The 15,507-nt window shown below is 41.5% G+C and overlaps 1 protein-coding gene across 10 annotated transcripts in view; it reads right to left on the bottom strand.

The window, feature by feature from the left end:
• The window catches only part of MEF2C (myocyte enhancer factor 2C), a 160,626-nt gene that overhangs the window by 9,474 nt on the left and 135,645 nt on the right, over window positions 1-15,507 (bottom strand). For all 10 annotated transcript variants that reach the window (XR_013975245.1, XM_080925307.1, XM_080925308.1 and 7 more), the window contains 3 exons: window positions 4,679-4,851; window positions 1,810-1,939; window positions 1,118-1,253 (listed from right to left, as the gene is read on the bottom strand). Coding sequence is in view for 9 of the 10 variants with exons in the window: in XM_080925307.1 (XP_080781433.1) it covers window positions 1,118-1,253; window positions 1,810-1,939; window positions 4,679-4,851 (439 nt within the window). In the remaining variant the exon portion in view is untranslated. The remainder of the gene's footprint in view (window positions 1-1,117; window positions 1,254-1,809; window positions 1,940-4,678; window positions 4,852-15,507) is intronic.

Here is a 15,507-nt window from a genome sequence, read left to right as displayed (position 1 = left end):
GTGAATTAGCTTTACTGTGCATGTGGAAGGCTAGCTTTCCCATGACCAGTGAGAGGGACGGCCATAGCAAGTGGTGACAGTCACATGGTATCTCAGAACTCTGATCTATTTTATCAATGCCAATGATGTTCAGTGGGGAAGGGGAGACGAGCGGGGGCAGGGACAGTGATGTCATAGTAACAATCAGTGTCACTTGTATCTGGTAGCCTCCCGGGGCATACAGGTACAAGACTAGTTAGTTAATATTACTAATTGGTAGCAAAAATGGCTTCGTAAAAAGTGAAAGTGGGGTGTGGATGTGGGATGTTTCTAAAATATGAAATTTATCTTTGTGGTTATATTCCGTTTTCTTTTGAAGATTAACTAAGTTATATATTAGTTCAAATTAAAGTGAGGTGTCTGGTTTAACTCTTATACGAAGGGGTGCAAATTGTGGATTCAGGGCATTTTCCAGTTTGAACTTCCTTACAGATAAATGACAGAAGTCATCTATGACAAAGATATATCTCAAAGCGACCACAAGGGGGCAGAAAGACACATACTTTGACCAGAAACAACAAAAGTTATTTTGAGGCCCCATCTTCAGTAATTAGTAGTGCGTGTGTTAATTAGTATTTGTGCGTCCATTTTAACGCAGTGACTACAACTAAACAAATAAGTTAGTATGTTTGTTATACATGCTTCAAGTATGTATAGAAGCTCAACGGCTGATTGATTCTATAAACTGTTCATAGTAGAGGAAATCATGTAGTTTGTGTTAAAGGAGAACCTCAGCTCAAAAATGTAAGGAATTAGAACTATAAATACCTTCAGATTTTTTAATAAAAACTTCAGAACTCTAACCCAAACCTCCACTGCTGACAGAAACAGAGGAAAACAGACCCTTGAACATTAAGGAAAGACTATAAAGGTTGCGCCTAACGGTTAGTGCCTGCCCTTCACCAGCAAACTCTGGAAGGAGTATTTAAGCTACTTGAAATACGTGATTAGAAAGTACCCTTCCCAGAAATCAAATCTTATGCTCTTTAATGGACATAAGAGCACATTGCTAAGGACAGGCCTTTATCATTTAAAAGACAGTCTCTGGTCGTGGTGCTGAGACAGGGCTGTTGCTTACCCCAGCTGACTGAGGGCAGACGGTGGCATGCTGTGTAGGTGCTGCTGCTGCCAGCCAGTCACCGAGCCCAGGTGGAGCGCGCTGGCAGTGTTGAAGCCAGACAGAGATGACAGGTCCGTGCTGCTCAGGGAGTACTCTGGAGGAGGGAGCAAAGGGGTGGCAAGGACAGACACTTAACTCAGAGACTGTCAAATGGCAGGTAAAGCTAAACAGTTTCAGCTTCTAAAACATGCTCGAGTCAAAGTTTTTGATTCGGGGAAAGAAGGAAATAAAACGCCAGGACTAATTTGAATTAAAACAAATATTATCTGTCCCAGTAAGAACGTCACAATGGATTCAAAGGAATGGATCCTGCAACGTTAGTGTATTATATTAACTTTGATTAAAAGTATAAAGTATTTATGTATCTTATGGCCCAGAAATAGGTTTTAAACTAAAGACCCTCAAGAAAGTGAGCCTTTTTACTATACAGTAAAGCTTAGTTTCTGTTAAATATTGAATTCAATTTGGGTAAATAAAAGTTCCCAGCCCTTAAAACGGAGCACTGTAGAAAACTGAGTAGTTCAGGTGACGGTACTGTGCATTCTGGACACAGGCACCACACGAGCTCCCAACAGGGCAAAGAAAAGAACTTTTAAAATATGCTTCTAAAAGTGTTTACTGTAATATTTGCACATAGCAAAGTTACTCACCAGTACCATATGTTGTTGAAATGGCTGATGGATATCCTCCCATTCCTTGTCCTGGTAAAGTAGGAGTTGCTACGGAAACCACTGGGGTAGCCAATGACTGAGCCGACTGGGAGTTATTTATCCTTTGATTCTTTTAAAGTAAATAAAAGGACATTATTGGTGGCAGATTTTTAAAAAGTTAAAAATTATCAGGTCTCACTATTAGTTTTTCACATAAAGAAATAAGTTGGTACAAAGCTCATGAAATTAATCATTTAACATGTGTCTCTATGAACTCTGCCAACCCTATCATTTACAATCCTTCAAGAGACCAGCTGTTGCCATAGTAACCCATTACATCAGTATCTCCTAGGCAACTGAACTAGTAACAAGTACCTTAGCTTTATTAGGGGTAAAAACAGACTATGTTGAGAACTGATAAAATATGTATACTGTACTGCTATTGTTTCAGTTTTTATTCAAATGCAAATTAAAAAATTAAAATCAACCACGGTGGGTTTTTATGATCAGTTCTATATACAGCAGAGCTGTACAGATATGGTCTCATGTTACATTATGACCAGCAGGTGGCGCCATGATTACTTTCTTCTGCCTCAAAACTTCCTTACAAAAAAGATGGCAAAGTAGCTAATGCCAGTATTTAACTCCTAATAGCCAGGAGGTAAAAGATGCATACACTTAAAATAACGCTATTTTAAGTCTTGAAAAAAGAAATAAGCATTTTACTGTTTAATAAGGAAAGACGCACTTTTGTGTTTGGATTCTAGAGTAAGTTCAGTCTCAATATTTAAAGCGTGGCCTCGAGTTAAAAGGTGGGGACAGAGGAGAAAGGCCCACAAAAACCAGACATGCTTTTCCACAGGCTGTCAGTGAAGGAATGGTGTTCAAGCATAATCAATATCCTCATTCAGTGAGGTAAGTTGTAAAGTCTTTCTGTTTGATCACAGATAACTGCTTTCACTGAACTAGTTTTTGTTGTCTTCCCGAACATGCCCTTCGAGGAACACCTCCTTCCCACTTACCAACAGCAGGTCCACATCCTCAGACTGAGAGAGCATGGGAAAGGAGGGAAGGAGTTTATTAATTAGTGTCTGTAAATATTTATAACTGTGAAGATCTCTTCAGCAAAAGGAGGAGCACCTTCTAACAGACACACCGGTTTAAACAGCTTTGCAAACCGGATGCGGAAGAAGACAACTCCTTAACAAAGACATTCTTTGTTCCCTTAGTGAAGAGTTCCTCTAAGACCCGAGGACTGTCTATCTGGTTCTATCTGCTTTGAAGCACAGGCCAGTGTCTCCCTGTCTCCTGTTGTGCATCATGTTTGATAAAAGGATGACAGAAAAGTACTGTAAACCCTACTTGTTAGAAAGAAAGGGTGTCACATTAGACAACCAGAGAGAGAGAGACGGAGAGATAGGGAGGGAGGGAGGGAGGGAGGGAGAGAGAGAGGGGAGAAAGAAAGGGAAGAAAGGAAAGAGGAAGGAAGGAAGGGAGGGAGGGAGGGAGGGAGAGAGAGATGGAGAGAGAGAGAAAGGAAGGAAAGAAGGGAAAGAGGAAGGAAGGGAGAGGGAGGGAGGGAGGGAGGGAGGGAGGGAAAGAGGAAGGGAGGGAGAAATGGAGGAAGAGAGACAGAGAGAGAGAGAGAGAGAGAGAGAGAGAGGGAGGGAGGGAGGGAGGGAGGGAGAGAGGGAGGAGAGAAAGAAAGGGAAGAAAGGAAAGAGGAAGGAAGGAAGGGAGGGAGGGAGGAGGGAGGGATTGAGAGCAAGCTGATCTGTCACAAAATCCATGGGATGCACCAGTTTTGAGGCTGCTTGCTATGCCTGCCCCACACTGACTGCATCACTGTGGGAGGTTTTATCGCTTAGGCCCAGACTTTTCTAAGAGGAATGTTGCGTGTTATTTGATTTTAGCTAGATACACAAAATGGATATAGTAATAAACCATTCAGTTCATAGGCGTATTTGACTCCTAAGCATGGTGCAGAGCAGAGAATTCTAAAATAAGAAAATAAAACAAACTCGGAAAAAAAAAGTTTGTGGAATAATTTACATCTACTTTGTTAAATATGTTCTCATTTTTAAGTTTTACTAATTTGGAGAACACTTTGTTATCTGTCTGTCTGTCTGTCTGTCTATCTCATCTATATACCTACCTCTCTTTGTTTTTGAATTTGATACCATAATATTCCTTTCCTCTAAAGCCTGAATCTCAGAGCAAGAAAATGATACAGCATGAGATTTTATTCATACTTAAATTCATATTTTCTATCTCTATATTTTCACTTAAAAGCACGATGCCACTTTTCTTTTTGGTTTAAAATGTAACATTGATTCTTAAATTTTCTTGGGTTCTGAGAGAGTAATTTTTGTAAAATAAAATAGGCAAAGATTAGCTGAGATATATATGATATATTAGATATTAAAGAAGTGATATCTAAGAAAGAATTTCTAATTAATGTAAGAAATTTCATTTAGTAATCAGGAAAAGTTTCTGCCAATCAGCATTCTCAGAACAAAAACATCTCAATAACGTAAAAATTTGTTCATGACACATCTCATAATTACTCTTCCTAAAGAAAAAGACTTGATCAGGGTTAGAATTATTTTCCTAAGTTTAAATGGACAGCCTTAGGAAGAAATGCCTTCTCTTATTCCGGAAAAACAATCTCGAGGAAGAGTTTATTGGAATTTTTTAATATAGGAAAGGAAAATGCAAAATCAGTGACTACAACCCCATCAATCCAATTAAAAACACCCTCAGCCAGTAGTGCTAATTGTCCGGGGTGTCACAGAAGTTCGTATTAAGACAATTAGTAATTACACGTAAGATCTTATCAACACGTAGTAGGAATAGAGTCGCGCATTACCACTGATGGCATGGTGTTCTTACTGCCAGGTGGGATGAGGACACGGAGGTCTGGCTTGCGATTATTCATTCCTAGATTCATAGGGGGGGGAGATTTGGCTTGTATATTCTTGTTCAGGTTACCAGGTGAGACCAGCAGGCCTGGTGAGTTCCGGGGGTTGCCGTATCCATTTCCTGTTAACACAAGCAATGACAGAACTCAGGGAGAAATCGAGGCACATTCGTGTTTTTAAAGAACAGCCTATATGAGGATAAAGGGGTAAGCTTAGCTGTCATACGTACACATATATCAACACACAGAGGCTGACTGATTTAACCTCTGTGTGAAAGGCAGCTTGCCTGTTAATTGTTTCATATACCCCTGAAAGAACATTACAAACTTTTTTTTATATAACGAGAAGAAGGTAAATATTCATTAACTTGATCAGAAATCTGCATATCACATGTTTTTAAAGTTTATTATTATTATCCCCCCCCCAGAAGAAAGTCAGCCAGCCAGCTGAGGACCTAAGAAAAGTACAGAATCGGTCCTGCTGGAGTGACTCATTCTTTCAGTCCCTTGGTTTGGGTTTGATTCTGTGTCTGTGTGTCCTTAGAGGACACCAAGGCTGTAATTTCTGGGGCGGGCGGGAGGAGGGGCCTCTGCACGTACATTTTGCTTTTCAGTCTAAACGCCCTCTCTCCATGGCTTTTCTCACTCGGAGTTTACCCCTCCTCACCAAGTTCATGCAGCACACAGCCTTGCACTATTTCCTGCTTCTGAAAATCTTCAAAAGTGTCGGTCGGTCTTTAGGCTCTGAAGCCACGGTGCGGCTGGAGAAGTGCTGACTCATTCAGACACAGGGACAGATACTAATTGTGAAGACTTAAGGTTCTTTGAGAATCTGATATTTAGCTTCCTACTAACAAAGCGGGTATTTGAGAGCCTCCATCTTCCACATCTAAAACACAGCACCCCGGATAGAAACAGCTGAGGAGCTGGTTGGAAAGGCATCTGGAAGTGGAGCGGGAGCAGACCTGGAACACTGTCTGTTGGTAATCTTGGGGAGGACAGAAGAAACCAACTGCTGTTGGTTCTCTGATGGAGAATAGGAAAAAACCCATTGTTGGATTCAACAGTGCTGCTTCGATAACTAGCCAGTTGTCTTCCGAGGATCATGAAAGGAGACGGTTAAACTTTCTTGTTGTCACCATTATCAGCATTATAAAACCCAACTGTCTATTACCCTTAGGAGAATGAGACCATGTGCAACTCAGCAAGGAGGCACTGCCAGCATTGGAGGGCTCTGGAATTTCTATGCAGTTAAGCAATGCACACTTGTGGAACAGCTACAAACAAACAAGGAAACCAAGGGCAAATGCCTGTAAAATAATGTAGAGTATACATTGTTCAATATCCGTGGGAGAAGAGATTATGTAATGCATGCTTAGGAAGCTGCGGGAACTAGTGTGAATCAGCAAGAGAGAAAGAGGGAGAGGCTGCGAGGCAGCTGACTGGGTAACTCTGGAGGGAGAGGGCTGAGGAAGGATTTTACCCAGCATCCTTAAGAAAACGGGGAGGGTTCTACTTACAAAGGAACCAATGAATACTGGGTTCTCCTTGGAGGCGCTCTGTGGAAAAGTTGGTTTGTGGGGACTTCAAACTGTATGGTGGTGTGTTAGAAATGGAGACCACCCAGTTGCAGAACAGTAATAGAACAGGTCCCTGAATGGTCAGAGACCTATAGGCACTGTGGAGGATGGTCTTGGGAAAGCGTAGGTAGATGGATCATTCTTAGACTATGGCAGTGGCTTCAGAAAGAAAACAAGGATTCGGGAAAGGAAAGCACAAGAATGTCTCAAGGAGACATTTTCTGAAATCATTTGCTATGTGAATATTAATTGTGGAAGTCATGGTTTCATTATGACATGCTCAAACGTTAATATAGGGTCTCTCAATATATGCACCCTCCTTTGATCCCTCTACCCCATACTGGCTCCTTTTCCCCAAACTGTCTCTCTGGGGACTCTGAATTAGAATATATTTGGTCATGTGGCCCCAATGTTTGTTAGATCTCATTCCTTGACCTGCCTTGTTTCATGAATAAATAATTAGGCTGAATATGTAAAAACTCTGCAAGGTTCAATCTCGCAATTGGATTTTGGATAAAAATTAACAAATATCTTGAGGCAAAATGAAAATAAATGAAACACCCCCAAAACATGTGCCAACTACAAAGTTGTTGTTTAAAAATTTTGCACCGAACTTGAATACAAATTAATCTTCTAAAATAAAACATCAAGAAAAGTTGCTAAATTATAGCTAGCTAAATATGTCAAACCCCAAATTATCCACTACAGTTAATTTGGACAGTGTTTGATGGTAAAGTTCTTATAGGAAACAATACATTTACCCTTCTCACTAACAGAAATACACACAAATGATGTTCTCTAAGACAAACAGTGGATGAGCTGGGACGGGCAGAGAAGTTCTGTGTGTCATGGGTCTTCCCAGAACATTACTCCATGTTCGGGCCTTTGACCTAATGTAGAGTTGCCTACATCAAAAGGAGAGGAGAAAACCAAGACATCTGCAGCAGGCATTCCTGCCTGCTGAAGTTCACACACACACACACACACACACACACACACACACACACACACAAACACACACACTCAGAGTGACACATGTCACATACATGTTAACCCTCTGTGAAATCTGGTTTAAATAAACAATCAAACGGAAAAGTAGCCAAGTAATTTCAAAAGAAGAAGAAGAAATGTCAGTTAAGCGGCGCAGTGAAGCTTGAACAGATGAGATGAAACTAAAATCCTGCCTGGGTAGACGCCGATGCTGGTTTGCATGGAGGAGTAATTCTGTTAGAAGGAAGTAAAACTACTTTATGACATGTGCTGTCCTAAGATAGGACAAACTCGGGGCCAGTGTGAGAAAGTGGAAAAGCTTCACAGAGGCTGTGCAAAAAGGCTCTTTAAAAACATTTTCTCCGGTAAGCTCAGAGACAGTCCAAAAAAGCCCCGGTCTTTCTGCCCACATTTTAAAATAGTGATTTGGAGCTGCAGTCAGGAGGGAAAAAGGAAGCACACTTGCATGGTTTTCCTCTCAGTAAACACTTCAGAAGTCAAACACCGACCTAAAGGCATTCTATGTCTCTTTTGAAATATGTGCTGCTATGTGGAAATTACACCATTTTAGAAGATTAGTTACATACTTTTAAGGTGTCATGTACATGTTAACCCTGTATGAGATCTGGTTTAAATAAACAATCAAATGGAAAATTAGGCAAGTAATTTCAAAAGAAGAGGGATATATGGCAGCTAAGCAGTTAAGCATGACACTTTTTACACTTATATTTTTGGAGCATAAAGTTATTTTTTTATGAACAAATAAATGGTATTTTTTTATGAGTGAACTTCTGCTATTTTTAGAATATTGTGCCAGCTAGCATTTTGGAGCAGTATAATAACCATTTCTGTCTCCAGCCACCAAATTGTTATTCTTTTGGCATAATATAGATTCAGGAATGTGAGACTGTGGACCCTAGACCAGTGATACTGAAACCTATCATTTGGAAGTCAATGATGAATGCATGTGTGTGGTTTATTGCTAAGAAGAGGCTGCATTTAAGTCGGCTGGGAAACCACAGCCTCCTTCTCACTCAGAATGCTTTGGCTTGTGTGGAGGCTGTTGCTCCACCTTAAGATACATTCACCAGAGAGCATGGTCACATTTAACTTCAGGGGCCCAGGAGGTGGGAAACACCACTTCTCAACAGCCTTCTAATATACAGATTGAACTTTCTTGATGCTATGTCTTAAAATTATACTCCACTTGGACAATTATCAATTTAGATGTGACCGTATGCAGATGTCACATTCTTTCGACCACTTAAAAGGACAAAAATTATAATGTATGGCAAATGGATTTCCTGACGATGGATTATAGGGAAATGAGGTACAGACAGACTTCAGAACCCAATGACGCTTTTATAGTTTCATTTGATTGAAAATATTGCTTCTTATGAAGCGATTTAAGCTTTCCTGATGTAGTCACATGAAGGATAACAGATACTCTCCCCCTGCTTCTACAAGTAAGCAGTCAAAGGCAAAATCGGTGTAAATTTAAAATGTGGTAATTCTACCCCTCCCCCAGCCCCTGCAAAGTTGACTTAAAAAAACTTTTCTGCCTTTTCTACTTCATTTGGTTTTACTCACTCCTACTTTAGGGAATTGTAGGTGCAGAGAACACACTCCTGGCTGCAGGTACTATGAGGCAGGTACTTGGCTTTGTTGCATAGCACTCGGCTGATCGTGCTCTCCTCTGAGCCCACAGTTCTGCAACTTTCCTATATTTAGGCGTTTAGGCATTTTTTTTTTTTTTTTGGTTTTGTTTTAACTTTCATTTACAAGCACAAAACTGACAGTAATATTTGGGCCTGGGGCTAATTCTTGCTCTCTTCCTTCCATCTCTAGATCCTACAGGATACTAAATCTTGTTCAGTTTTTTTAAGAAAAAAAGAAAGATCTGTTTGCCTTCTTTTTATTGTTATCATTTTTATATTGGCTGCAACCCCCATTTGACCAAGTCTTTCCAAGTCTTCCTCCCACTGTTCTATTCTCCAGTTGAAGGATTCCTCTTCATATTCTAAGTTGAGTGTCAAGAAAGTCTGAACTGTTTGTAAACTTTTGTGAAAGTGTGTGACGTTGACTACCACACTTTGGGGATGTCATTCTGAACTGACTCTTCTGTCCAATTCTTCTTTTCATATATGTTTGAATATATGAAGCATGTATGTACCATTGAATCAGCACACTGCCTGTCTCTCAGGGCTTTCTGTAGCTGACTCCCTCTGGTCTAACCTCATTTCCAATGGCCGCAGCCCAGCTCACATCTTCTAAATAGACCCAAGTCCTTGCTCTGTTAATTCAGTGACTGGTAGTGTTCCCTCTCCTGTTTCGTTCAAATTTGTCTTTGAAGGATCAGCTACAGTGGCAACCCTTTGATGGTGTCTTTCAGAACCCTGTCTATATTGCTTTGACCCTCCTCCAACTTTCTGCTGTAATTAGAGGCAAGGATGTTCCATGTGTTGGAGAAACATGCAGAATAAGCTAGAGGGCTAGGAATTACTCAGAAATGGCAACCAGAGAGAGGTTACTCAGGAGCAGGAGGTGACAACCGAAGATGTAACAAAGGACTTGTTAAACTTAGTCCCCTGGGGTTTCTCCTCTGCACGCTTCACGCAAAACTTTTCTATTGGAATCATCATTCCATTTTGGTGGCCAACTGAACCAATAAAAAGATCAGCCATAGGGCACGGGAGCCCAGAAACAAGGTGACCGTCCATCTTCTGAGTTTGTTTATAGGAGGTAACTGAACCTTCTTTGGTTTGTCACACTCATCAGCCACTCAGTCGTGCATGGAAGTGTGCTCCTTGTGGCCGGATGATGTAAGGTGGGCATTTCCCCCAAGGAAGCAGAGACTTTAAACATTGAGCTTTCCTATAACAAGTGGTTTTGATGCCATAAGTTCTCTCTTAATGTAACTTTCAAAAATTTGAAAATGGTGAACGGTGCCCACTAAGGCAAAAATAGGGCTTTGCTAGAAGGTTAAGAAAGACGTTTCAGAGACAGGGGACACAAAACCACGAGGTTGCTGGATCCTGACAATCTAAGAAGGAAAGTCTTCTGGGAAGGTAAAATACTGGCTGTTTTAGAACGTTCAGTTTTCAATATTTGAAAAAGTGTGATTGGTAAACGCTGTATCAGGGAACATGTTGACCTTATACTAAACTCTTACCATCCCATAGGAGCTGCACAGCCTGGAAAAGCTTCTGAGAAGTTAGTACTGGAAGCGTAACTTGGTGCACTGAAACAAGTTCTTAAGAGGGGTTGGGCTGCCACCAGGAACGCACAGCGCACGTTAAGCATGAAGTCTAGATGAGACAGCAGAGATGGGAGTTTACTGCCAGCCAGCAGCTGGCCATGAAGAGGAATAAAGCAGGGTGGCTCCGGTCTAATGATGCTCCTATCAGAGGTCCGTCAGCTGGAGAGAGCTTTTACCTTCTCAGTACTGGGTTAGGCGAGGGAAGCCTCGGCGTAATGTGCGTCAGAGGCACACTCTGTCAACTGGCCCTGTAACAACAGCAGCCATGGCAAACACCTGGAAACCTCACCTGCCGAACATCTGCCATCAAGCATACACATGATCTCCCCACAGCAGTACCAGCTGCCTCGTAACGCAACACAGTTGATATCAAACACGGACAGAAAAGACCTTTAATCCTCACAAGAGTAATCCTGTGAAATATTAAAACTACCTTATTATTTACATAATGAAAAAAAAAAACAGAGCAAAGAACAGGGAGGCCTGGTAACCTGCTCAGTGTCAAAGAACCATCCACTTATGGAGGCACAATGTGAGTTGGAGCAGTGTGTCTGTGATCTGCATGTGCTGCCTTGTTCCCTGAAGAACAGGATCTACGATCTAACGGCTTTAACGTCTCACTCCGAAGGATTCCAAAGGAGGAGAACTGTGAGACTGGGGTCAGGGGTCTAAGCCAAAGGAGATGTGAAACTTTGAAGGCCACATACTGGGCACCGCAGATGGAAAAAATGGGACTGTGGAGGAGAAGCCCTGGGTTCAATCCTTAGCATCACAAGATAACATCAAGCAAGGCAAAAGAAGGCAGAGCCAACCAAGACATACTCAGACTGGCGTGGGAGACAATTTACACAGAAAGGCAGAGAAGGGTGACACAGCAAGCTATGTCCAATAGACAGGGTACGGTGGGGTTAGACACAGTGGAACAGCTGCTAGGTGTATTCTGTGGGGTAGGTAACTAGACATAATTTCCAGTGGGATTTTGTAAAATTTTTATCAAGAGTAATGCTATTTACCAATTTACTGTCAATCAAGAGGAGGAGCATCTTTCAGAGCCATAACAGAAAACTGTCCAGTACCTCAAGGTACCTGTTATTAGTTCTTTTGAAAACAATTTCTAACTTAGAGGTGCTATCGGAATTTAGAATTCCCTCGTGTGGTGAATCGCTCGTAGCCTCTGATTGGGGTGAGTCTGGGGGAGACTGCCACAGAGAGGCATGAAGATGAACACACAGCCGAGGGTCTCATGCATCCATTTGTTATGCTTTACCCTGTTAAGTGCTTGACCTACTCAGACTTCTTGTAATTTTAATTTGTGTTATGCGAGTGATTGAACCCAAGACCTTACATATGCTAAGCACATGCCTTCCACTGAGTTATGCCCACAGCTCCTTAGTTTTTCTTTTATTAGAATCATTTTGAAAATACTTTCCATACATTGCCTAGTTAAACAGGAGCTCTTCCACATTTCTGTAAACTCTGTCACCGCCACCAACTAACTTTACATTTGACTTTCAAAGAATCGTTTTTTAAGACTGCAAGTTCGCTTTTAACAAAAGGTGTTATTTTATGTCTCAAACCTTAAATGTAGTCAACTTGGAAGGACTACCCCATACTTTACGAAAAAGACATTCTTGAATGGTTTCTTTGGAGGACAATTGGCTTTCTAGATTGCAGTCTTACATGACTGTGCACCAAATGCCTGAACCCCATTATGAATTTGAAAAAAAAATGTGTTTTTCAGCTGTTGTAAATCAAAATAAGGGTTTTTATTTTAATTCTTTTTTTTAAAAAAGAGTTCATTTTTATGGATGGCTCTGAGAGAAGAAGCAAGCACATGACATTTTGGGAGCAGAGTCTGGAAATGATGACCGTTTCAGTGCCTGCTGTCAATGGATTAAATCAGATTTCTGGTTCTTGTCCTGCTGAAGATTCCCAATTACAGACTCCTATCCTCAGAATCCTGTGTCTCCTCTTTCTGGGGCTTCCCAATGACAATATAATAATGAATAAGTATAACTCCGGACTGTGACGACACTCCTCCGAAGGCCCGCTCCCTCTGTGGGTTTCAGGAAACTACCCTGAGATAGAGCACTTTAGGGGTAGCAGGTGATCTGATGACAATCTCTGCTTCCTTGTGTCAGCAGATGGGCCGTCTCAATGGAACCACATCTAGCTTGCTCCACTTTGATGTTTGGGAACTACTGTTCGGTTCATGGTGTGTGTGTTTGTGTGTGCCTTTAAGAGACAGCTTCCCTCCTTGTTTTAAGACAGGGTCTCTCACTAGATTGCCTAGCCCAGGGATCTTCCTGTCTCTGTCAGCCAGACACTGGGGTCCCAGGCACGCGCTTCCAAGCCTGTCCTTTACATTGGTTCTCTAGCTCTGTCATAGCTTCTCATGTGTGGGTACCAAACATTATGTACTGAGTCTTTTTCCCAGCATAGCACCACGTTTTTCTGTATACCTTCTGTCTAATCCATGGCTTCAGCACTCAAGGAGGGATTAGCTTTAACAGAGCACGTGCAGTTCACTCAGGATGCTAAAGCAAGAAGCAAAGGACTCCTAGTTAGACAAAGTGGGTCCCCAGGAAAGGGAATCCATGTCAAAGCATGCCTGTGCTCTCTTCAGCGCCTAATAATCATGCAGGCCTTGTTTTGCCACCCAGCTTTTAGTGACGGAGGAAACTGAAGCTGAGGAGGCACCTGCAGTCCCTGGGCAGCGCATGTGAGAGCTTTGATACATATCCAAACTCCGCAGCTTCACTACAAAGAGCAGATGTTTGAAATTTAGCATGCCCTGTGTATTTCTCCCATCTCTGAAAAAGCCCTCCTTTGGAAAGTAGGAAGGAGAGGACAAGATGACTCCCCCATGGACTCAGGCTCTCAGAGCACCATCATGCTCTGGGTACTGACTTCCTTAAAGGTTAGTTTTAAATGGCACCACAAAATTGGCATCAAACTCCACTATCTTAAAAAAAAAATCCATTTCACTGTGAATGATAGATTTATGACTCATTGACTGTTCCCTTCTTGAGATTTTTGGGGGCTGTCTCTTTGATAAGAATGAGGGGGTGTCTTCATTATTGACACAATCGTTCATTCTTTCAGTCACCCCTTCTAAACAAAAATATTGAGACAGTATAAATTAGGGAGAACGTGACAGAAGAGAAGGAATAATGGCTTGTGGTTTTAACATTCACACAACCGCTTTGAACACATCCGAAGTTCATCATGTTCAAAGGGAAATGAGCGGCAGTGTGCTCGCTCAAGCTCACACGCCGCCTCCGAGTCAGCAACACACTCGCTTGACTCACGCTCTCCACGATGCAGCCTAGACCTGACGTCATTCGAACTGCTCCCACGCTGCCTCTGTGTGCTGTCCACTTAAGGAAGCCGCACTTTTCCTCGGTTAGGAGACCAAGTATGTGGATGATTGTGGCAGGAAGAGAAGCCAACGTCTATTAACGAGCACTCATGCTAGGGTAGGAACTGTGCTGGGGCTTTGGGTTGACTACCTCATCCCATTGCTCCTACATCAGTCTTTCACTATAAAAATTTTATACGTTTGAAAGACAAGAATGTCAACTTTAAAGAAGCTTGAACACCAGGTATTTCTTTGGGTTATTTTATTACTTTGAATGTATGCCAATATATGCATATTTTCCCAAAGCAAGCAATTTCTAAGGCAAAACTCTACTTCATGACTTTATTGTTTTCATTAGACCTAATATTAGTGCTAACTAATTTTTTTCATGTTTTCTATGCAAATGAGCACTATCATGTTTGAATATGCAAATTAACCATAGACAAACTTGCTCCTGCTGTTGTAACAACGGTGTTAGTCCAGCAGGTTCCCTTTCTGGTTCAGAAAAAAAAACAGAATCCATTCTTTAACATAATGTGGATGCGACTAGGGAGGGACCAACATCATGCTCCGGAAGACAGTTGAACACTTCAATACTTGAGTTCAAACAACTGAACTGGTGCCATCAGACGTGAGCCTTGTGACTCCCTCACATCACGGACACACTTCTATGCAAACTGAACTGATTCTCAAGGTTTTAGTATTTCCAGGTCTACTTCTTTACAGTGACTAATGTCTTCCAAACAGGAGGAGCCATGATGCCACACTCAGTGAATTGAAATCCAACTGAAACATAGTATGTAAGCCTAATTACAAAATTTTAAGTTCTCAGATATTTAACTGTGTTATCTACATGTAAAATCTCAGGTGAGATGGTTCAGTGGGCAATGGTGCCTACTACTAAGCTTGCCGACCTAAGTTCAGTTCCTGGGACCCACACTATGGGAGGAGAGAACTCAACTCTTTTGAGTTGTCCTCTGTAAACCAGGCAAGTGCACTGCATTCCCTCTAATGCACAGGCAAATAAATAGTTGTGACAAAATTTATATAAACTAAATATAAGCTATGGAAAGCAAATAACTAAATACATACATAAGTACATAAACCTTATAGTGTTATCACAATAGGGTATAGAGAACCAGGAAGATAGGGCAGTGAACCAGGTAACCTAAAAGTTATTCGTGAGAAAGGGAGACACAGATTTTAAGTAAAGCCTATTTGGGAGCCTATTAACTATTTAAACTTAAAATAAACATACCAACGTTCTGTTATCAGTCACACATTTATATCAAATCCATAGGATATCTATGAAGATGTACATTTTCACATTGCTTTCCTAAACATAAATGCTATGTAGGTGACTAAAATACCATGAAATCGAGCACCTTGGATGTACACATCTGTTGTGTGGCTAATCAGAAAGATCAGAGGTGGGAAGCACTTCAGTGCGTGAGCCATGACTAGCCCTGGCAACAGTAAAACACTGTCACAAGAAAGCAAACGTAGTCTGGGAAGGCAGAACCACTAATTAAAGAAGTGCCCCCAACATCTGCTTAGAGAGGGCAGAACAGCGGTTCTCAGCCTGTGG

The sequence above is a fragment of the Micromys minutus genome, assembly GCF_963924665.1.
Source record: "Micromys minutus genome assembly, chromosome: 11".
In the NCBI taxonomy this organism is placed as follows: domain Eukaryota; kingdom Metazoa; phylum Chordata; class Mammalia; order Rodentia; family Muridae; genus Micromys; species Micromys minutus.
Note: the sequence above shows the minus strand (reverse complement) of the source record. Positions and strands in the feature narration are given on the sequence as shown.